The 24,987-nt window shown below is 39.9% G+C and overlaps 1 protein-coding gene across 35 annotated transcripts in view; it reads right to left on the bottom strand.

Moving 5' to 3' along the window:
• Positions 1-24,987, bottom strand: part of LOC103471329 (protocadherin alpha-C2-like) — a 195,427-nt gene that overhangs the window by 24,945 nt on the left and 145,495 nt on the right. The window contains exon 1 of one of the 35 annotated variants that reach the window (XM_081611415.1): positions 18,695-21,376. The exons of 30 other annotated variants lie outside the window; for them this stretch is intronic. In XM_081611415.1, coding sequence (XP_081467541.1) covers positions 18,695-21,073 — 2,379 coding nt within the window. In that variant the 5' untranslated portion in view covers positions 21,074-21,376. Of the gene's footprint in view, positions 1-3,035; positions 5,551-6,169; positions 8,650-12,526; positions 15,024-15,641; positions 18,144-18,694; positions 21,377-24,987 lie in introns of those variants that run through there. 4 more of the 35 variants (XM_081611406.1, XM_081611407.1, XM_081611412.1 and 1 more) reach the window with 4 other exon arrangements.

The raw sequence follows: 24,987 nt of genomic DNA, 5'->3' as shown, positions 1-24,987 counted from the left end.
CGGAACTGGGTTTTGTAAACACATTAAAGGATAGTAATGAAAATATATTAAATCAGGTTTACAGCGCTCCACAGCTGAGAGCATGCATGTCTGAAGAAATGGAGTTAATTTCCTGTTAGCTCCTTCAGCTGCTCCCCTTCACCAGGAGGGAGTGCGCAAGTGGGGGGAGGTGGGGGATGGGAGGAATTCATCAGCATGGAGGAGACGCAAGAGAAAAGAGATGCCTGAGCAATGGATGTCATGATTCAGCCTTTCCTTGGAATGGAGGTTATAAGGTTTTCTGATAAAGTATGCTAAAGTACTGTAAATAAAAACAACACACTACAATCGGAGGGTAAGGGGATTAAACAGGCTAACTACGCAGAAAACCTGCAAAACTTTGCAGCCTCTGAGGATGCACAAAAATGTGTATCATGACTAAAAATGTATGACCATTTCCCTGAATAGACTAGAATTTATATTGATGTGGTATAGCATCCAGAGAGTAGAGAACATTATAGGTCAGGCTATGATCAATACAGGTTTAAGATTCAAGCTGAACTAAACAAAAATTACTACAGCAAAAGGAAGGATGTACAAATCTACAACAAAAAAATGAACAATGAGAGCAAATGTTAGCATATTGTGAAACGAGAGAACCATAACATTCGCAACACATTTACTATTCTCTTTATGTGGAAAGCGTTTGTATCTAAGTGTTATGAATTGGTTTATATCTCACACAGAAATTATATGTAACAAATAAACCTTGATTTCGTTTACTTGAAAAGTGCAAGTGTAAAATAAATTATTCTTGAAATGTTACGTATGCCAGCTTTCATGAGAGGGTGTCTGTTTTTTCATAGTAGATATCATAGCTTGTCTAAGCAGAAAAATAAAACACACACGTCAGGCTAAAAGTGTTGTCAGTTACATTATGTGTCCCTGCACTGCAGTGAGGTCTGCACAAATCCTGCTGAGAACTGAGATTTCATTTTTAGAAGATCTGACCTGTCCCTTTTAAACATATATATTTTTCAAGCAAGAATGTCTTTTGCAATACTTAGTTGAACTTAATGTCCTTGGTTCACAGGACCTTAAAATAAAATGAATCATTTTATTGGAAGATATTCAAATAAATGCTTTTATTCGGCAGAGAGTCCAAGTTATCCACATTAGGAAAATACTAAGAAAACATTTTTATCTGATTACTTTTAATGTTTCATACATGTCTGAGACCTTCTCAGAACCAAGCAACAGCTTATATATACAGATTTATCTTTAAGGCTTTTACAGCCACATATACCAGGCCAATCAAGATCTCTAAATCAAAAACTTTTAGGATTTCCCAGGACATCGCTTGAGACCAGAAGAAAAAACTTTCTCCGTTGATGGTCTGAGGGTCTGGAAAAGTTTTTTTTTTTTTTTTTTCTGTGAGGTCTGCTGGATTGCTCTCTCTTAAAAACTCGTCTTTAAAAACAGGGTTTTAATTGCAGACAGCAAGCCTTTGTTTTCTAACTTCATTGCCAATTCTGTTAACCTTGAATTTTGCTTATTGTTTTGTGTCATTATAATTACTGTATTACTAGTAGTGGTATTAGTATTGGGTACTTCAAAAATAAATGATGATTATGATTATGATGAGGAAGAATCTGAAACTCAAAATAAATTCAACACATCAAGAGGGCCTGGGTAAGTGTTGAGAGTTGTAAAGATTTGAACATCTTGCTGAGTACTGTTGAATTCATCATTCATAAATGGAAAGAATAAGAAGGGCACAACTGCGAACTGACAAAGACATGCCTTTCCACCTAAATTGATCAGCCAAGAAAGTGGAGTATTATTACACATCACTGCACACTAAGCATGTCTGGTCTTTATGGAAGAGTGACAAGAAGAAAGCCATTGTTGGAAGAAACTATTAGAAGGCTCTAAGTCACGTTGAAGACACAGCAACAGCATGGAAGATGGTGATTAGGCCAGCTAGCACCGGTGATGATAAATTGAGCTAAAGAAAATGGGAAGTTTTCAGACTATGACAGAGGTTCACCTTTGTGCAGGGCAACTCCAAAGATATAAAGAAAGCCACAATCCCACAGTTGAGGACCAGATCTAAGTCAGATAAAATTTGATGGCAAAACTTCCCAACTACTTTTCACAGATGCTCTGCATTCAGTGTGACAAAGCTTGAGCCATTCTTGAGCAAGAAAGATTTGGAAATAGTTCAGTCTATAGAAACATAGATTGACATCTCAAAAGCTGTCAGATATAATTCGACAAGTAATGATTCAATATCAATATGTAACACTTTGTACATTTCAAACAATGAAGCCATGTATAGTCTTACTTTTATTTTACAGTTATGCTTAAACTTGTATTGGTCTGTCATAAAATACACAAAAGCTTGTTTCCCTATGTGAAAAAATTGCAAATGTGAAAGAGGCATGAATACTCTTGTGAGGCATTGCAAATACAGATGTATCTGAACTCAGTACTGCAGATCCAAATTTAACAGCTTCTTGTGATGCAATAGGCGAAGAAAGCTTAGCAAGAAATACAGAGTGCCTATAAGAAACAATGATTAAAGAAGGCAACCCTATGCATGAAAATGCTGGCTTTGCAGGACAAAAAAACTATTCTGAATCACTAAATAATGATATAAAGTTTTGCTAATCCTCTTGCACGTTTAATTTCTGCTTGGAGGTTGTTATTTTAAAATACTTTTAATCTGACATATGAGACTCATCAGGATGTATATTCTAATTCAATGAATATGACTGCATACAAGTGATTTTCAGATATATTTTTTTCTAGCTTATTTTGTTTGGGTTGTTAAGTTATACACAACAATGTGATCAGGAGCATACATTTAAGTTTTGAGCTTTAATTTGTTGAAGAAATCACTTATTTCAAAACTGAGAAATGTGGAGCAGAATGGTTTCAGCACCAAGGACAGTGCTCAGACCTAACGCTGTCCTTGGTAAACTGGCTGGTCATAGTAGATGGAATTATAAGGCAAACAGGAGAGGACGATTTTAACGCGGGTCAAATCTTACCTTGTCTGTGTTTGGTAAAGTTTGAGTTCTGGTAAAAGTGTCTGTTCCGTTAATACTGATCAGTTCAGCATCTACAGGAGGAAACGATGCGGGGAAAACCACTACGTCACTCTTCAGTGTGTCTGAGCTGAAACACACGTCATACTGCTGAGTAGCTTTAGAGTAAGACCAGCTCCCGTCAGGGTGGGTGGTGATCATGGGGGCGCTGTACCTGCTGAAATCACTGTCTGTCCTGTGGCATCTGACAGCTATTAAACTGATGAGACTCAGCAGAAAGATCACAGACACTGACACGATGGCGATCAGCAGATACAAGTTCAAATCAGAGAAGTTGTCCTCCTTTATAGGCACATGTCTGAACTGAGTCTGGACATCAGCTGTGGTTTCAACCACCATCACATCAATAGAAACAGTGGCTGACAGAGAAGGTTCTCCGTTATCAGAAACCAGCACCAACAAGTGGTGAGTTTTCAGGTCATTGTCGCTCATTCTCCTCTTAGTTCTGATTTCTCCGGTGCTGGTTCCGATCTTGAACAGGTTGTTTCCTTTGGGCTCCGACAGGTGATAAGAAAGCAGCGCATTGTATCCAGAATCTGCGTCCACAGCCCTGATCTTTGCTACAAAGTATCCCGGTTCAGCAGAATAAGGGATGGTCTCACTGTTAACAGAGCCGTGCTCAGAATAAGGAGCTAAAATGGTTGGATTATTATCATTTTCATCCAGAATTAAAATGTTAACAGTGACGTTGCTGCTGAGTGGAGGAACACCAGAGTCTGTGGCCTGAACCATAAACTGAAACGTCTTTAACTCTTCATAGTTAAAAGACTGCAGACTGATTATTTCTCCAGTGTCTGCTTTCACGTTAACCACTGATCCTATACCATTATGTCGTTGATTATTATTATTACTAACTACCGAAAACGTCACCTTTCCATTTTCGTTTACGTCAGGATCATCCGCAGTTAAGGTATAAACCACATCACCAACTGGTCCGTTCTCTTTCACAAAAATATTTATAACTCGTTCCATAAAACGTGGCGCGTTGTCATTGACATCTGACACATGAACCGTAATTACGCTGGTGCTGGAGAGAGGCGGCAGTCCTTCGTCTATCGCGGTTATTGTCACATTGTACTCAGAAACCTTTTCTCTGTCAAGAGCTCCAACCACCAGTAAAGAGTAATGATTTTTATACGTGTTCTTAATTTTAAAGGGAACAGCATTAACTATTTTCACCTGAACGACACCGTTTTTATCTGCATCCGGATCTTTCACTGTTAAAAGTCCAACCATTGTGTCGGGAGGTGCATCCTCCCTCAGAACGTTGACTAACGATGTTACAGATATTTCTGGGGAATTGTCGTTTATATCTGTTATTTCAACGAGTACTTTACAATGTGAGGCTCTTGGGATTGGACCTTTGTCTTTTGCTTGGACTCGGAGTTCAACCACATTAGTCCTTTCGTGGTCTAGCTCATCTTTTATTGTAATCTCTCCAGTAATTGCATTAATGGAAAATGTATCAACATTGTTATCATTATCCTGGTTGATAAAAGAATACTGTATTTCTCCATTGAAACCTTCATCTAAATCTTGAGCATGCACAGAAATTACAGCTCCGCCTGACGGTGTATTTTCTGGCACTTTGACTTTGTACAGAGGTTTGTCAAATACCGGAATGTTATCATTAACGTCTTGCACATTAACATTGACGAGTAATGTCCCTGATTTAGCAGGTTTACCTCCATCTGTAGCTGTCAGAGTTAATTTTATAAGTGACTGTTTTTCTCGATCTAAAGGTTTCTGCAGAATCATTTCAACAGACACAGTTGGATCGCCTCCGTTTTGTGCATCCAGCGCAAAATGTTCATTATGGCTTAGTTTATAAGCCTTTACAGAATAAACACCGACGTCTGCGTCAAATGCCTTCGGAAGAGCAAATTTTTCTCCAGTAAAAGCCGATTCAGACACGTTCAGATCAATATCTGGTATCCTGAACGAGGGCGTGTTGTCATTTATATCCACAATTTTGACCTCAAACCGATAAAGATTTAGCGGAGAATTCACAATGGCTTCCACTTCCATGGAGCATTTGGCTTTACGAGCACAGAGCTCCTCCCGGTCTATCCTGTCTTTCACCAGAAGTGATCCAGTCTTGATGTTCACATCAAAATACTTCTTATTAGGTCCCGAAATCTGAAAGTGTCTTTTTTCCAGTTCTAGTATGTCTAGCTGTAAATCCCTCGCCAGATTTCCAACAACCGTACCCGGACTCGACTCCTCCATAATCGAATATACAGTCTGTGCCTCTGCGACCATCAGGATGCGCAACACAAAAAGCAAATTATAAATCCACGTCGGGGCCGTCTTTCCTCGTCCCATTATGTTCCGATCTGACCAAACACACGAAATAAATTGTAATAAATCATTCCATGGTTAACATATTTCCATGACTGTAGAGTCAAATCACAACCCCTCAGAGCGGTGAGGACGTTACTCACGGCTTCCCAAACAAAGAGCTGAAGCCCTCTCTTAAGGGAGGAGCATTGCACATGGATAAAATGTGTTAAAACGCCAACAGTTCGCAGTGACATCTTGTGGCGATTTGAAGTGAAACAAAATGTAATGAAAAGTTTATTCAACTATTATTGTGACTTTAAATCATCCCAGACGAAATTGATATAATTTTTCACGAATTTACTTTAAGAAAAGGCAGTAAACAACAAGTGCTGAAGTCTTGTAGTGTCAAAGTTAAGAATTCAAAAGTTGTCACCTACCTAATATAGTGGCCAATAATTTTTTTTATCAAAAGTGATTTTTTTTTTTTGCCGAAATCACATTTTAGCAAAAAAGAGGTGGTCATATTCTTTCCTTTTTTTTTTTTTGCCAAAATATGATTGGCAAAAATTGCTTTGGCTATTATCTAAGGCAGGTGATGGAGAGTCAGATCATAATGAATAAATTACTCATTCATTGTGGATCGAAAACACTTTCAAGAATTAAACATTAAACAAAAACTACATTTGACTGACTAAAATAAACAATTAAAAAAATTGGAAATGTAATGAAACGTTTGATTGCATAATTGCTATGTGGGGCACAGGTAATTGAAATAGTGTTTCTGAATTTCTTACCTTTTCTGTGTTTGGTAAAGTCTGAGTTCTGGTAAAAGTATCACTCCCGTTTATACTGATCAGTTCCGCATCTACAGGTGGAAACGGGGCGGGGAAAACCACTACGTCACTCTTCAGTGTGTCTGAGCTGAAACACACGTCATACTGCTGAGTAGCTTTAGAGTAAGACCAGCTCCCGTCAGGGTGGGTGGTGATCATGGGGGCGCTGTACCTGCTGAAATCACTGTCTGTCCTGTGGCATCTGACAGCTATTAAACTGATGAGACTCAGCAGAAAGATCACAGACACTGACACGATGGCGATCAGCAGATACAAGTTCAAATCAGAGAAGTTGTCCTCCTTTATAGGCACATGTCTGAACTGAGTCTGGACATCAGCTGTGGTTTCAACCACCATCACATCAATAGAAACAGTGGCTGATAGAGAAGGTTCTCCATTATCAGACACCAGCACCATCAATGGATGAGTTTTCAGGTCATTGTCACTCATTCTCCTCTTAGTTCTGATTTCTCCGGTGCTGGTTCCGATCCTGAACAGGTTGTTTCCTTTGGGCTCCGACAGGTGATAAGAAAGCAGAGCATTGTATCCAGAATCTGAGTCCACAGCCCTGATCTTCGCTACAAAATATCCCGGTTCAGCAGAATAAGGGATGGTCTCACTGTTAACAGAGCCGTGCTCAGAATAAGGAGCTAAAATCGTTGGATTATTATCATTTTCATCCAGGATTAAAACATTAACAGTCACATTACTACTTTGCTGAGGAACACCAGAATCATTTGCTTGAACTTTAAACTGAAATGTTTTTAACTCCTCATAGTTAAAAGACTCCAGACAGATAATCTCTCCAGTTTGAGAGTTTATATTTAAAACTGAAGTTATTGGAATATTTTTTGAAAAGTTACCTAATAACGAATACATTATTTTAGCATTTTCTGCCTCATCTGGGTCCTGTGCCATTATATTTCCAATATGGGTTCCGACTGCACTATTCTCTTTGACATAAACATTTATTAGAAAATTTGAGAAATTAGGGGCATTATCGTTAACATCTGAAATGTGAACAGGGATAACCCTAGTACTAGAAAGGGGTGGATTGCCCTCATCTATAGCATAAATTGTGACATTATAGTGAGAAACACTCTCTCTATCAAGAGGTCCATCAACTGTTAATGAATAATAATTTTTATAATTAAGCTTGAGCTTAAAAGGAACTGACCCAATGACCTGAGCACTGGTAATACCATTTTTACCCCCATCTTTGTCAGTCACAGTCACCAGAGCAACGACAGTTCCTGCCTCAGCATCTTCTTTAACTGGACTCATCAAGGACGTGACCACAACCTCGGGTATGTTGTCATTGACGTCAATCACTTCCACTAACATTTTACCATGAACACTCCTTGAAGGCGTACCTTTATCTCTGGCTTGCAAGCGGATATCATATGCTGCTGTTTCCTCATAGTCGATTTGTCCTATAACAGTTATTTCCCCTGTGTCTGGGTTTATTGAGAATAAAGCATCAGGATTGATATTTCCTCTTCTAATAAATGAATATAATATTTCACTGTTTATTCCCTCATCTGAATCTTCAGCACTAACAGTGAGAATGGAGGTTTGCAAAGGGGTGTTTTCAAGAACCTTGACTTTATACAACGACTGACTAAACACGGGAGCATTGTCATTGGTATCCATTATATGTACAGTGATCTTTAAAGTCCCCGTTTTGGCAGGTTTACCTCCGTCGAGAGCAACTAATGTTAGGTGACTCGCAGCTTTTTTCTCTCTGTCTAACGACTTTTGCAGCACTAATTCGGCAGACTCACTGTGCTGTCCTCCGCTTTGTATGTCAAGCAAGAAATATTCATTGGAACTCAGCTTGTAGCTTTTCACCCCGTTATTCCCCGAATCCGCGTCGTTTGCCATCGGCAGCAAATACCTCTCTCCGGGAGAAGACGATTCTGAAATATTCAAGTTCATTTCCTTTTCAAGAAAATATGGTGCATTATCATTGATGTCCGTTATCTGAACCTCTATGCGATGCAGATGCAACGGGTTGCTCAACATGGCTTCTATATTTAGGAAACATTTCTCAGAGTTTGGACAAAGCTCTTCGCGATCAATCCGGTCGCACACATACAGTGTACCAGCTTTCAAATCCAAGTCGAAATACTTCTTAAAGCTCCCAGAGACAATTCGTAAATCCCGTCTTTCCAACTCACTGACGGCGACTTGCAAATGCTTAGCAAGATTTCCCACCACTGTTCCTTTGTCAACCTCCTCGGGAACGGAGAACGAGATCAGCGCTGTGCACACGCCACAGAAATAAAGCAGAGCCCCGATGTTTATCCAGATCGCACCTGTATTTGTCCTACGTCCCATTGCTGCCAAACCACGAAAAAAAAATAATAATTTTAGAACACGTCCATTTTGTTGAAAATATCACACGGGATCCACTTTGCAGCGTGACCGAATGCGTTTTCTCACAAAGCAGCGGTTCGCTATGTCTACATATGGAAAGGAGGAGTCTGAAGACAAAAAAAGAAAAAGAAAAATACTGGAGTCACTCGTAACATTTGTGGTCTCCAGCGACACCAAGTGCTGGTACTAATACATAAATAAATCATTGCAGTTTAGCTAAAATGATGACAGGATTTTTAGCTGAACATTAGATATGAACAAAAAAAATATACGCTATGTATTGCACTAAAAAAGCCATAAATAGATTTGTTCTTTTCAGATAACCATTTTAAAGACACAAAACAGATATTGCGCTGAGATCTTCAATAATATAATGACCATAACGGTTGCCGCCACACCGACAAACAATGTCCATAACTAAGCACCATGGACAGAGTCTGCTGCTAGACAACGTTATTGTCCTGCTTGCTTTAAGTTTTTAGTTAAAATATTGCTAATTATCGACTACTTTTAGGTTATAACAGACAAAAAACATTCAAGATTTGCTATCTAAGCCATCTGAAAGACTAATTAGCAAATCGAAAAATACAGTCGGCAAAACATAAAGGTTGACATAATCTCGCCAACAAAGACTTCAACTGTGAAACGTTAGGACCAGCAGACCTGCCAAAATCCATTTTGGACAACATTAGAAAATGGCTAAAATATAATAAAATATTTTAAGTTGGGTGGCCAAAAAAAAAGAAGAAAAAATAATAATACTACAAGCTTTCAAGTAAAACAAAAGTACTGTAATGTAGATATTTTCACGTTTTAAACAAATGCTATTTCTACATTCCTTACCTTTTCTGTGTTTGGTAAAGTCTGAGTTCTGGTAAAAGTATCACTCCCGTTAATACTGATCAGTTCCGCATCGACAGGTGGAAACGGGGCGGGGAAAACCACTACGTCACTCTTCAGTGTGTCTGAGCTGAAACACACGTCATACTGCTGAGTAGCTTTAGAGTAAGACCAGCTCCCGTCAGGGTGGGTGGTGATCATGGGGGCGCTGTACCTGCTGAAATCACTGTCTGTCCTGTGGCATCTGACAGCTATTAAACTGATGAGACTCAGCAGAAAGATCACAGACACTGACACGATGGCGATCAGTAGATACAAGTTCAAATCAGAGAAATTGTCCTCTTTTATAGGCACATGTCTGAACTGAGTCTGGACATCAGCTGTGGTTTCAACCACCATCACATCAATAGAAACAGTGGCTGATAGAGAAGGTTCTCCATTATCAGAAACAAGCACCACCAATGGATGAGTTTTCAGATCATTGTCACTCATTCTCCTCTTAGTCCTGATTTCTCCGGTGCTGGTTCCGATCCTGAACAGGTTGTTTCCTTTGGGCTCAGACAGGTGATAAGAAAGCAGCGCGTTGTATCCAGAATCTGCGTCCACAGCCCTGATCTTTGCTACAAAGTATCCCGGTTCAGCAGAATAAGGGATGGTCTCACTGTTAACAGAGCCGTGCTCAGAGTAAGGAGCTAAAATAGTTGGATTATTATCATTTTCATCAAGGATTAAAACATTAACAGTCACATTGCTGCTGAGTGGAGGTACGCCAGAGTCAATGGCCTTGACTTTAAACTGGAATGTTTTCAGATCTTCATAATTAAAAGACTGTAGACTGATTATTTCTCCTGTATCCGAGTTAATGTTTATAAACGAAGTCACGGGGATATTTTTGGCATCACCTTCTAGTGAATAAGTTACTCTCGCGTTTTCATTTATATCAGGATCGACTGTACTTATTTTAAAAATACTGGCTCCAACTGGGCTGTTTTCTTTCACGTAAATATTGATCACGGATTCCAGGAAATGAGGCGCGTTATCATTAACATCAGAAATCTGTACAATGACAACGCTGGTGCTGGACAGAGACGGGACTCCGTCATCATTAGCTACGATTGTGAGATTGTAAGACGCATGTGTTTCTCGATCAAGGGGTCCATCTACAACTAAAGAGTAATAACTCTTATAATTAGCATTTAGCTTAAAAGGAGTTGAGCCAACAAGCTTACATCGAGTTTGACCGTTTTTGCCGCCATCTTTGTCCGTCACTGTAACCATAGCGACAACGCTTCCTATTTCTGCATTTTCTTTAACTGGGTTCATCAGAGATGTTACAACAATGTCTGGGGTGTTATCGTTTACATCCACTACTTCAATCAAAAGCTTCCCATTTGATCTTCGAGGTGACGCACCTTTGTCTGTGACTTGAACATGAATTTCAAATTTTGACTGAACTTCATAGTCTAATTCACTTTTGACGCTGATATGTCCGGTTTCTTCATTTATGAAAAATATATCAGATGGGTTAAAGTTTGCACGGTTGAAGAAGGAGTAAACTACTTTTCCGTTCTCCCCTTCATCTAAATCAGTGGCATTAAGCTGAATAACTGTATTTCCGACAGGAGCATTTTCGTAAACGCTGGCTTTATAAAGTGATTTGCTAAAAGACGGCGTGTTGTCGTTCACATCGAGAATATTAACGATGATTTGTAGAGTTCCAGATTTTGGATGTCTGCCTCCATCTATAGCAGTGAGTGTCAATTTAATAGTTGCTTGTTTCTCTCGGTCTAAAGCTTTCAGCAGCACCAATTCAGCAGATGCGCTGTGTTCTCCGCCGCTCTGTACGTCGAGGGAAAAGTTCTCATTTACACTGAGCTTGTACGTCTTTACAGAATTGCTGCCTGAATCTGCATCGGCTGCCAAAGGCAGCAAGAAGCGCTCGCCCACTGGTGAAGATTCAGAAATATTAAGAGAAAATGATTTCTCCGCGAAAGCAGGCGCGTTGTCGTTCACATCATTAATCACAACCTCGATGCGTTTATGCACTACAGGATCACTCAGTATGGCCTCGGAATTTAAAGTGCATTTAACAGTGTTCAAACAAAGCTCCTCACGATCTATCCTCTCATTGACATAAAGCTCTCCTGTTTTAAAATTTACTTCAAAGTATTTCTTACTGTGTCCCGAAACAATATTTAGATTCCTGGTTTGCAGATCTCGGACGTTGACGTTAAAATCCTTTGCGAGGTTCCCGACAACAGTTCCTTTGTCCGCCTCCTCGTTGATAGAGTAGGATATCTGAGCTGCAGACCAGTCGGGTGCAAACAACATGACCAGGAAAAATAAGATCCCATTATTCCTTCTTCTGCTCATCGCTGATTCAGGAGAAATAGACGTTATCCTAATCGTTTCTGAAGTGACACCACTGGATCGGAACAATTGTCAAAACAAATGGTTCCAATCCCCGACTCTCAACCATGATTCCTTCTCCTCAGACAAAGCACACATAGTCTTATGTGACGCATAAAAGGAAGGAGGGGACTAAAAATAAAAGGCTTTCAAAATCTCCTGGTCGTCAGCGACCCCTCGCGCCATAATTATAAACTGTGAGAAACGTATAGGAAATGATAAAGCAAACAAACAAACAAAAGAACAATGGGGCAGATTTTGTGCAACATATGAAAGCACGACATTTTAACACAGCAGAAATCAATTAAGCTTATTGTTAATGGATATTAAATCATGACAAAAAGGTGAAAAGAAGAAAAAACTGCAGAAAAGATTAACCTAATAGAAATATAAATGTATCGACATTCTTGAAAACGATATATCATTCTCAAAAAACTGAAAAACATTAAAAAAACCTTTTTAGATAAAAGGCAGGCACATTATAAAACGCCTTTAAAAGAAGCGTTGTTGAAGTAAAACATTGATCGGTTTAATTTTAACAATAGAAGTGTTCGTTCCCTGTCTTTTAAATGGTTGTAGAAAATATAAATACACGTGTTAGAGTATGACATATAGGGGAATTCGCAATAAAATCCACGATTTATAGCAATTAATTTTGCACAATGTACTCAGTGACCAATATTAACTCACCTTTTCCGTGTTTGGTAAAGTCTGAGTTCTGGTATAAGTATCACTCCCGTTAATACTGATCAGTTCCGCATCTACAGGTGGAAACGATGCGGGGAAAACCACTACGTCACTCTTCAGTGTGTCTGAGCTGAAACACACGTCATACTGCTGAGTAGCTTTAGAGTAAGACCAGCTCCCGTCAGGGTGGGTGGTGATCATGGGAGCGCTGTACCTGCTGAAATCCATGTCTGTCCTGTGGCATCTGACAGCTATTAAACTGATGAGACTCAGCAGAAAGATCACAAACACTGACACGATGGCGATCAGCAGATACAAGTTCAAATCAGAGAAGTTGTCCTCCTTTATAGGCACATGTCTGAACTGAGTCTGGACGTCAGCTGTGGTTTCAACCACCATCACATCAATAGAAACAGTGGCTGATAGAGAAGGTTCTCCGTTATCAGAAATCAGCACAATCAATGGATGAGTTTTCAGGTCATTGTCACTCATTCTCCTCTTAGTCCTGATTTCTCCGGTGCTGGTTCCGATCCTGAACAGGTTGTTTCCTTTGGGCTCAGACAGGTGATAAGAAAGCAGAGCGTTGTATCCAGAATCTGCGTCCACAGCCCTGATCTTTGCTACAAAGTATCCCGGTTCAGTAGAATAAGGGATGGTCTCACTGTTAACAGAGCCGTGCTCAGAGTAAGGAGCTAAAATGGTTGGATTATTATCATTTTCATCAAGGATTAAAACATTAACAGTTACATTGCTGCTGAGTGGAGGCACGCCAGAGTCTGTAGCCTTAACTTTAAACTGGAATGTTTTCAGATCTTCATAATTAAAAGACTGCAGACTGATTATTTCCCCTGTATCCGAGTTAATGTTTATAAACGAAGTCACAGGGATATTTTTGGCATCACCTTCTAGTGAATAAGTTACTCTTGCGTTTTCATTTATATCAGGATCTACTGCACTTATTTTAAAAATACTGGCTCCAACTGGGCTGTTTTCTTTCACGTAAATATTGATCACGGATTCCAGGAAATGAGGCGCGTTATCATTAACATCAGAAATCTGTACAATGACAAAGCTAGTGCTGGACAGAGACGGGACTCCGTCATCATTAGCTACGATTGTGAGATTGTGCGAAGCATGTGCTTCTCGATCAAGGGGTCCATTTACAACTAAAGAGTAATAACTCTTATAATTAGCATTTAACTTGAAATGAGTTGAACCAACAAGCTTACACCGAGTTTGACCATTTTTACCGCCATCTTTATCTGTCACTGTAACCAAAGCGACAGCGCTTCCTATTTCAGCATTTTCTTTAATTGGGTTCATCAGAGATGTTACAACAATTTCTGGGGTGTTATCGTTTACGTCTACTACTTCAATTAAAAGCTTGCAATTCGATCGAAGAGGTGACGCACCTTTGTCTGTAACCTGAACATGAATTTCGTATGATGACTGTGCTTCGTAGTCTAATTCACTTTTAACGCTAACATCTCCGGTTTCTTCATTAATGTGAAAAATATCCGATGGGTTAAAGTTTGCACGTTTGACAAAAGAGTAAACTACCTTTGCGTTTTCCCCTTCATCTAAATCTGTGACATTGAGCTGGATAATTTGAAAACCTACTGGGGCATTTTCATTAACTCGAGCTTTATACAGTGTTCTGCTAAAAGACGGCGTGTTATCATTGGCATCTAAAACATGGATGATGATCTGAACATTTCCGGATTGTGGAGGCCTTCCTCCGTCTGAAGCAGTAAATTTTAGGTTAATAACTCCTTGTTTCTCCCGGTCTAAAGCTTTCAGCAGCACTAATTCAGCAGATGCGCTGTGTTCTCCGCCGCTCTGTACGTCGAGGGAAAAGTATTCATTTACACTCAGCTTGTACGTCTTTACAGAATTACTGCCTGAATCTGCATCGACTGCCAAAGGCAGCAAGAAGCGCTCGCCCATTGGTGAAGATTCAGAAATATTGATAGAAAATGATTTCTCCACAAACGCAGGCGCGTTGTCGTTCACATCATTAATCACCACCTCGATGCGTTTATGCAATACAGGATCACTCAGTATGGCCTCGATATTTAAAGTGCATTTAACAGTGTTCAGACAAAGCTCTTCACGATCTATCCTCTCATTGACATAAAGCTCTCCTGTTTTAAAATTAGCTCCGAAGTATTTCTTACTGTGTCCCGACACAATATTTAGATTCCTGGTTTGCAGATCTCGGATGTTGACGTTTAAATCCTTTGCGAGGTTCCCGACAACAGTTCCTTTGTCCGCCTCCTCGTTGATAGAGTAGGATATCTGAGCTGCAGACCAGTCGGGTGCAAACAACATGACCAGGAAAAATAAGATCCCATTATTCCTTCTTCTGCTCATCGCTGAATTAAGAGAAATGCACGATATCCTAATTGTTTCTATACTGACGCCACTCGTTCGGCAAATATGTTCAAAGCAAATGATTCCACTCCTCGGTGTTGAGCCATGGTTTCTGCTCATCAAACAAAGCACACATAGTCTTCAGTGACGCATACAAAGAAAGGAGGAGACTAAAAACTGCAAGCTCACAAAACACACGGCCATCAGCGACACCACGCGATGCAACCATATACTATGAAAAACGAACAAAAAATATTCAGCATACAAAATAATGACACTTTCATTATGCAAAATCACTTAGATTATTTACCACAAGCGGAATTTTTTTTCATTTCAGTCTACTGTGATTCAAGCACGATGAAGAAAAAAAAAAAAAAACTTCAACAACTAATAGCAAATGCAACAAACAGAAAAAATATTTAATGACATAAATTGGAACAACCCTTCATCCTTAATGGAACGAAGAAAAGAAAGGGTGAACAATTTTATAGAAAAAGCCCGACAGCATTTGCAGCACCATGGTAAGCGCCTTAGATGGGCGCGTGTTTGACAAATTAAATACCATGTATCTGCTTCGCTGAACACTAAAAATATATATCCTTATTTTCAAAACGATGAAAAAAATACACGTACGTTTCATTAAATATAGATGTGTAGAGATGTAAGCCATAATATACTATTTGACATATTTAACTGCGAGTTCCTTTTACACAAAATACACAAAAACTAACCAATATTAACTCACCTTGTCTGTGTTTGGTAAAGTCTGAGTTCTGGTGAAAGTGTCTGTTCCGCTTATACTGATGAGTTCAGCATCTACAGGTGGAAATGGGGCGGGGAAAACCACTACGTCACTCTTCAGTGTGTCTGAGCTGAAACACACGTCATACTGCTGAGTAGCTTTAGAGTAAGACCAGCTCCCGTCAGGGTGGGTGGTGATCATGGGGGCGCTGTACCTGCTGAAATCACTGTCTGTCCTGTGGCATCTGACAGCTATTACACCAATGAGACTCAGCAGAAAGATCACAGACACTGACACGATGGCGATCAGTAGATACAAGTTCAAATCTGAGAAGTTGTCCTCCTTTATAGGCACATGTCTGAACTGAGTCTGGACATCAGCTGTGGTTTCAACCACCATCACATCAATAGAAACAGTGGCTGATAGAGAAGGTTCTCCATTATCAGAAACCAGCACCACCAAAGGGTGAGTTTTTAGGTCACTGTCACTCATTCTCCTCTTAGTCCTGATTTCTCCGGTGCTGGTTCCGATCCTGAACAGGTTGTTTCCTTTGGGCTCCGACAGGTGATAAGAAAGCAGCGCGTTGTGTCCAGAATCTGCGTCCACAGCCCTGATCTTTGCTACAAAGTATCCCGGTTCAGCAGAATAAGGGATGGTCTCACTGTTAACAGAGCCGTGCTCAGAATAGGGAGCTAAAATAGTTGGATTATTATCATTTTCATCCAGAATACACACGTTTACGGTTGTATTGCTGCTGAGTGAAGGCACACCAGAGTCAATGGCCTTGACTTTAAACTGAAATGTTTGCATTTCTTCATAATTAAAAGACTGCAGAGTAATAATTTCTCCCGTATCTGAGTTGATGTTTATAAATGAAGACACGGGGTTATGTTTATTATCAACATCTACAGAATAAGTTACTCTTGCGTTTTCATTTATATCAGCATCGACTGCGCTTATAGTAAAAATACTGGCTCCAACTGGGCTGTTTTCTTTCACGTATATATTGATCACAGAATCAAGGAAATTGGGCGCGTTGTCATTGACATCAGATATTTGTACATTGATTACGCTGGTGCTGGACAGAGACGGGACTCCGTCATCATTAGCTATAATTGTGATATTGTAAGAAGCACGTATTTCTCGATCAAGGGGTCCATCTACAACTAAAGAGTAATAACTCTTATAATTAGCATTTAGCTTAAAAGGAGTTGAACCAACAAGCTTACATCGAGTTTGACCGTTTTTGCCGCCATCTTTATCCGTTACTGTAACCATAGAGACAACGCTTCCTATTTCTGCATTTTCTTTAACTGGATTCATCAGAGATGTTACAACAATTTCTGGGGTGTTATCGTTTACATCCACTACTTCAATCAAAAGCTTCCCATTGGATCTCCGAGGTGACGCACCCTTGTCTGAGACTTGAACATGGATTTCGTACGCTGACTGTGCTTCATGGTCTAATTTGCTTTTAAGGCTGACATCTCCTGTTTCTTCATTTATGAAAAACATATCAGATGGATTAAAATTTGCACGTTTGACAAAAGAGTAAACTACTTTGCCATTGTTTCCTTCATCTAAATCATTGGCATTAAGCTGAATAACTTTAGATCCGACAGGAGAATTTTCGTCAACGCGAGCTTTATACAGTGTTTTGCTAAAATAGGGTGTGTTGTCGTTCACATCTAAAACATTAATAATTATTTGGACTGTTCCAGATTTTGGAGCTCTGCCTCCATCTATAGCAGTGAGTGTCAGTTTAATAGTTGCTTGTTTCTCTCGGTCTAAAGCTTTCAGCAGCACCAATTCAGCAGATGCGCTGTGTTCTCCGCCGCTCTGTACGTCGAGGGAAAAGTTCTCATTTACACTGAGCTTGTACGTCTTTACAGAATTGCTGCCGGAATCTGCATCGACTGCCAAAGGCAGCAAGAAGCGCTCGCCCGCTGGTGAAGATTCAGAAATGTTGACAGAAAAATATTTCTCTACGAAAGTAGGTGCGTTGTCGTTCACGTCATTAATCACCACCTCGATGCGTTTATGCACTACAGGATCACTCAGCATGACCTCGATATTTAAAGCACATTTAACAGTGTTCAGACAAAGCTCTTCACGATCTATCCTCTCATTGACATAAAGCTCTCCTGTTTTAAAATTAGCTCCGAAGTATTTCTTACTGTGTCCCGACACAATATTTAGATTCCTGGTTTGCAGATCTCGGATGTTGACGTTTAAATCCTTTGCGAGGTTCCCGACAACAGTTCCTTTGTCCGCCTCCTCGGTGATAGAGTAGGATATCTGAGCTGCAGACCAGTCGGAAGCAAACAACATGACCAGGAAAAATAAGATCCCATTATTCCTTCTTCTGCTCATCGCTGATTTAAGAGAAATGCACGATATCCTAATTGTTTCTATACAGACGCCACTCGTTCGGCAAATATGTTCAAAGCAAATGATTCCACTCCTCGGTGTTGAGCCATGGTTTCTGCTCATCAAACAAAGCACACATAGTCTGCTGTGACGCATAAAAAGAAAGGAGGAGACTAAAAACTGCAAGCTCACAAAACACACGGTCATCAGCGACACCACGCGATGCAACCATATACTATGAAAAACGAACAAAAAAATATTCAGCATACAAAATAATGACACTTTCATTATGCAAAATCACTTACATTATTTACCACAAGCGGAAATTCTTTTCATGTCAGTCTACTGTGATTCAAGCACGATGAAGAAAAAAAAATATGGTATCAATCTGAGCAACCCTTCAACCTTAAAGGAACGAAGAAATAAAAAAATGAACAATTTATTAGAAAAAGCCCGACAGCACTTGGAAAGCGCCTTATACGGGTGCGTGTTTGACAAAGTAAATACCATATATCTGCTTCGTTGAACACTTAAAATATACATCCTTACGTTCAAAATAACGAAAAAAATACACGCATGTTTCATTAAATGTAGATATATAGAGATTTAAGTCATAATATACTATTTAAAATATTTATCTGCAAGTTAGTTTTACACAAAGTACTTACTGACAAATATTAACTCACCTTGTCTGTGTTTGGTAAAGTCTGAGTTCTGGTAAAAGTGTCTGTTCCGCTTATACTGATCAGTTCAGCATCTACAGGTGGAAATGGGGCGGGGAAAACCACTACGTCACTCTTCAGTGTGTCTGAGCTGAAACACACGTCATACTGCTGAGTAGCTTTAGAGTAAGACCAGCTCCCGTCAGGGTGGGTGGTGATCATGGGGGCGCTGTACCTGCTGAAATCACTGTCTGTCCTGTGGCATCTGACAGCTATTAAACTAATGAGACTCAGCAGAAAGATCACAGACACTGACACGATGGCGATCAGCAGGTAAAAGTTCAAATCAGAGAAGTTGTCCTCCTTTATAGGCACATGTCTGAATTGAGTCTGGACATCAGCTGTGGTTTCAACCACCATCACATCGATAGAAACAGTGGCTGATAGAGAAGGTTCTCCATTATCAGAAACCAGCACCACCACGGAGTGGGTTTTCAGGTCATTGTCACTCATTCTCCTCTTAGTTCTGATTTCTCCGGTGCTGGTTCCGATCCTGAACAGGTTGTTTCCTTTGGGCTCCGACAGGTGATAAGAAAGCAGCGCATTGTATCCAGAATCTGCGTCCACAGCCCTGATCTTTCCTACAAAGTATCCCGGTTCAGCAGAATAAGGGATGGTCTCACTGTTATCAGAACCAATTTCAGAATATGGTGCAAGAATTGTTGGATTGTTATCATTTTCGTCCAAGATTAAAACATTTACAGTGACGTTGCTACTGAGTGGAGGAACACCAGAGTCGATGGCCTGAACTTGAAACTTAAACGTTTTCAGTTCCTCGTAGTTGAAAGACTGCAGACTTATGACGTCACCAGTGTTTGAATTAATGCTTAGTACTGAAGAAACTGGAATACTCCTTTGAAAACCATTAGAAAGTCTGTAGATAACTTTTGCATTGTCATCCGCATCCGTATCAATTGCGCGTATTGTGCAGAGCTTTAAACCGACCGGGCTGTTTTCTTTGACAAAAACCTGAATCACGGGTTCGGTAAAACGAGGTGCGTTATCATTAACATCAGCAACTTGTACAGTAATTACTTTTATGGTAGACAGAGATGGACTTCCCTCATCTGAAGCTGTAATGGTGATTTTATATGTAGAGATGTTTTCTCTATCGAGCGGTCCTTCAACTACTAATGAATAATCATTTTTGTAATTGGACTTGAGCTTAAAGGGAAGCGATCTAGCGACGCCGCATCTAGTTATTCCGTTTTTCCCGCCATCTCTGTCACTCACTGTAATGAAAGCAACGACCGTCCCCTGCTCTGCATCCTCTTTTACTGGTGTCATCAAGGATGTGACAGATATTTCAGGAGAATTGTCATTAACATCAATAACCTCTATTAATAACTTGGCATGCGCACTGCGAGGAGGGACTCCCTGATCCTTTGCCTGAACTCTGATTTCATAAGCGCGTGTTTCTTCATAATCTAGGCCTTCTTTTACCGTTACCTGCCCCGTTTCTGCGTTTAAATCAAACAGGCTTGACGGATCAATACCCCCCGTTTTTATGAAGAAATAATGAATGTCGCTGTTCACACCTTCGTCCAAATCCGTCGCATTTAACTTGAGAACAAACGTTCCAGGACTAACGTTTTCTCTGATCTGCACCTTGTACAGAGATTTACTGAACACAGGACTGTTGTCATTCACATCTATCACGTTGACTGTCAGCTGCAATGTCCCTGATCTGGGTGGCGTACCGCCATCTACAGCAGTAAAAACAAGTTTTATCACCGATTCTTTTTCTCTGTCCAAAGCTTTCTGCAGCACTAACTCGGCCAAAACGCCATGCTCTCCACCGCTCTGTACATCAAGCGAGAAATGTTCATTCTGACTCAGCTTGTAGTTTTTTACTGCGTTGCTTCCTGTATCCGGATCCACCGCTACAGGGAGAGGATATCTCTCTCCAGGTGATAATGACTCCGAGATATTTAGCATATGCGTTTGTTCAATAAACAAAGGCGAGTTATCATTTACATCAAGAACGTTTATCTCGACACGGTGCACATTCATCGGATTGCTTAAAGCCGCTTGTATTTTTATGGAACATTTTACCGCATGTGGACAAAGCTCCTCTCGGTCTATTCTCTCAGCGACAAAGAGGTTGCCGGTCTTTAAATTCACGCCAAAATATGTCTTGCTGAAACCAGAAACAACACGCAGATCCCTGGTGTTCAGATCGTGCGCGTTCAGGTTCAGATCCTTGGCAATATTTCCCACAACAGTCCCTTTGTTCACCTCCTCGGAAACGGAGTACGATAGCTGTGATATGGTCCGCTCACAAAGAGAAAGCAGCGCGGCAGAATAAATCCAAAGATGTCCGTGTTGTGTTGCCCAAAACATCCTTAATGTGGAAACAAAGCAGACCCGATTATACCAATTATCTTCAAAAAAAATATGGAGATCCCATTCGCAGGATAGAGTATGTTCTTTTCCACGACGTACGACCGAATGATAGGAAGCTACAAAGGCTGATGACGAGTTATTCTTTTCAAGATGAGCGAAGGAGGGGTTGTAGACGTATAAACTGATTCATACTAATGGTCTCGAGTGACATCATGTGGTAGAAGATGTATAACAATTATCAGAACTTATAGGCGTTGTAACTGAGATACATATTACGCGCACGTGTTTCGATTGCATTAATAAAACAAAAAAACAAATGTATATAAAATAAAATAAAATCTTCATGCAGAAGTTTACAAATTTTAGTAATAAATGCAAATATGAAGAACAATTTTAACAGTACAATGATAATTCCAAAACAAATATTATAACAATATCTAGAAAAGTCCAAATAAATTTTATGAAATTCGAATCTTGTTCATGTTGTACAGTAGTGTGATAATCGATCTAATTTAATATTTTTGCATAAATTGAAGAAACATAGAACTGGAGCGGAGTAAGGAGGTGTTCAGATGGTGTATTTCTGACTTCAGGACCATGGATAACACCGACAAGATTTAGCTTTTTTTTTTTTTTTTTTAACTGAGCAGTGTGGTTATGAAAATAAAACACATTGAGAGTCCGTCCATTTCATTGCCATTATTACTTATATCCAGAGTTTAGCTACGAGTCAATAGGACTACATTACAAAATGTTATAACGGCAAGTCAGAGCAGTAATTAATTGAGTACATTTTTGTACCTTTTTATAGTGTGTATATCTCGCAGTAATAAATGTGTGTAGTTTTAGATCAAGTGAGTACCTAAGGTTAACTAGAGTATGTGAATTTCAAACTGCATGCACTACAGTATTGCTATGGTGTCTCAAGGAAGATGTATAATAATCCTTTAACTACGCACACAAAAGCTTAAACATGTTATTTGTTTGTAGAAATAAAGTTAAACCAGGCAGCTTCACTTCAGCATTGACAATAGTTCTTTTTAAATGCTTGTAAGCAAGAAAAGATAAACATGATATCTTACTGCTGTATGATTGCCAACATTCATAAAAGCTTGCTCTTCTTTTTGATCCTAGCAAATTAACAAACATTTTTTAAAATTACTATATTTCAGTTCTGAAACATAACATAAACCCCCAAGTCCCATTGATGACATACCTTATCTGTGTTTGGTAAAGTCTGAGTTCTGGTAAAAGTGTCTGTTCCATTAATACTGATCAGTTCGGCATCCACAGGAGGAAACGGGGCGGGGAAAACCACTACGTCACTCTTCAGTGTGTCTGAGCTGAAACACACGTCATACTGCTGAGTAGCTTTAGAGTAAGACCAGCTCCCGTCAGGGTGGGTGGTGATCATGGGGGCGCTGTACCTGCTGAAATCACTGTCTGTCCTGTGGCATCTGACAGCTATTAAACTGATGAGACTCAGCAGAAAGATCACAGACACTGACACGATGGCGATCAGCAGATACAAGTTCAAATCAGAGAAGTTGTCCTCCTTTATAGGCACATGTCTGAACTGAGTCTGGACATCAGCTGTGGTTTCAACCACCATCACATCAATAGAAACAGTGGCTGATAGAGAAGGTTCTCCATTATCAGAAACCAGTACCAACAGTGGGTGAGTTTTCAAGTCACTGTCACTCATTCTTCTCTTAGTTCTGATTTCTCCGGTGCTGGTTCCGATCCTGAACAGGTTGTTTCCTTTGGGCTCTGACAGGTGATAAGAAAGCAGAGCATTGTATCCAGAATCTGCGTCCACAGCTCTGATCTTTGCTACAAAGTATCCCGCTTCAGCAGAATAAGGGATGGTCTCACTGTTAACAGAGCCATGCTCAGAATAAGGAGCTAAAATCGTTGGATTATTATCATTTTCATCCAGGACTAAAACATTGACAGTCACATTGCCGCTTAGTGGAGGAACACCAGCATCTGTCGCCTGAACTTTAAATTGAAATGTTTTCAACTCTTCGTAGTTAAAAGACTTCAGATTAATTATATCTCCGGTGTCTGAGTTAATGTTGAAAACAGATGATATTGGAATATTTTCAAAGGAACTATCTAACAGTTTGTAACTAATTTTTGCATTTTCATCTTTGTCTGGATCGAAGGCACGTACAGTGTAAATTTTTGAATTCAATGGTCTGTTTTCTTTGACATAAATGTATATGACTGGTTCTACAAAATGAGGCTTGTTGTCATTTACATCTGCCACCTGCACAATGATCACACTGATGCAGGACAGAGGAGGGTTCCCCTCATCTGTAGCCATTATTGTAATGTTATGAACAGAAATGTTTTCTCTGTCCAGTTGCCCATCAACAACTAAAGAATAGTCGTTATTGTAGTTAGACTTCAGTTTAAAGGGACCAGATCCGATAATGTTACATTTAGTTACACCATTACTCCCTCCATCTTTATCACTCACTGTAACTAAAGCAACAATGGTCCCCAATTGTGCATCTTCTTTCACTGGTGTCATTAAAGATGTGACTGATATTTCTGGCACGTTGTCATTCACGTCAATCACATTTATTAATAATTTCGCATATGCACTTCGAGGTGAAGCTCCCTGATCTTTTGCTTGGACTCGAATTTCATAAGCGCGCGTTTCTTCATAATCTAGATTCCCTTTCAAAGTTATTTGTCCGGTTTCTGAATGTAAGTCAAACATATTTGTCGGGTCAGTATTTCCCCTTTTAATAAATGAGTACAAAATCTTACTGTTTATGCCTTCGTCCATGTCTGTCGCATTTAATTTTATTACAGGTGTCCCAAGGGGGGCGTTTTCCTTCACACTTACTTTGTAAAGTGATTGACTGAAACTTGGTATATTGTCATTTGCATCTATAATATAAACATGTATGTTTATTGACCCTGATTTGGGAGGCTTGCCTCCATCGATGGCCGTTAACAGAAGTGTCATGACCGAACGCGTCTCCCTGTCTAAAGCTTTCTGCAATACCAATTCAGCCGACACGCCATGTTCTCCGCCGCTCTGAACGTCTAGAGAGAAATGTTCATTCTGACTCAGCTTATAGCTTTTCACGGCGTTGCTCCCCATGTCTGCATCCACAGCCACGGGGAGGGGATACCGCTCTCCCGTTAGTGATGATTCAGAAATATTTAGGGAATGTTTGCCCTCGACAAATGCGGGAGAATTATCATTTATGTCTACTATATTAAGCTCTATGCGATGTGCAGTCATCGGGTGACTTAAAACCGCTTGTATTTTTAGCGAGCATTTGATAAGATTCGGACAAAGTTCCTCTCTGTCTATTCTCTCGTTGACAAAGAGGTTTCCGGTTCGCAAATCAACGTCAACGTATTTCTTACTGTAACTCGAAACAACATGAAGTCCCCTGTCCTCCAGGCTCTGAATATTCAGGTTTAAATCCTTAGCGATGTTCCCCACAACCGTGCCTTTGTTCGTCTCCTCCGATATTGAATAGGACAATTGCGAGAAAGAGCAGCCGCACAGACAAAGAAACACTGCGAATGTAATCCATATGTATTCCTGTCCTCGTTGTGGATGCATCATGGGATCATAAAAGATGAATCAAGCGAAGTAATCATCTATCCGGAGTAAACATGTTTTAGTTCAGAGGAACGGTGATGACGGAAATCTATTCCGCTTCTCCAGGCGATTGTTGCACGACTAACAAGCCCTGTACGCGGCTTGCTCATGGTCCAAAAAAAAAAAAAAAGATTTTTTTTTTTCGGTCTTGAAAGAAGGAGGAGTTTTTAAATATATAATCACACTGAGATCCGTGGTCTCCGGCGACATCATGTGGTAAATAATCAGTTTGTGCCTGAAACAAAAATAGTCTGACTTTTATTAAAGGAAGGAGGTT

This window comes from Poecilia reticulata, chromosome 10 (genome assembly GCF_904066995.2).
Source record: "Poecilia reticulata chromosome 10, P_reticulata-male-v2, whole genome shotgun sequence".
NCBI lineage: Eukaryota > Metazoa > Chordata > Actinopteri > Cyprinodontiformes > Poeciliidae > Poecilia > Poecilia reticulata.
Note: the sequence above shows the minus strand (reverse complement) of the source record. Positions and strands in the feature narration are given on the sequence as shown.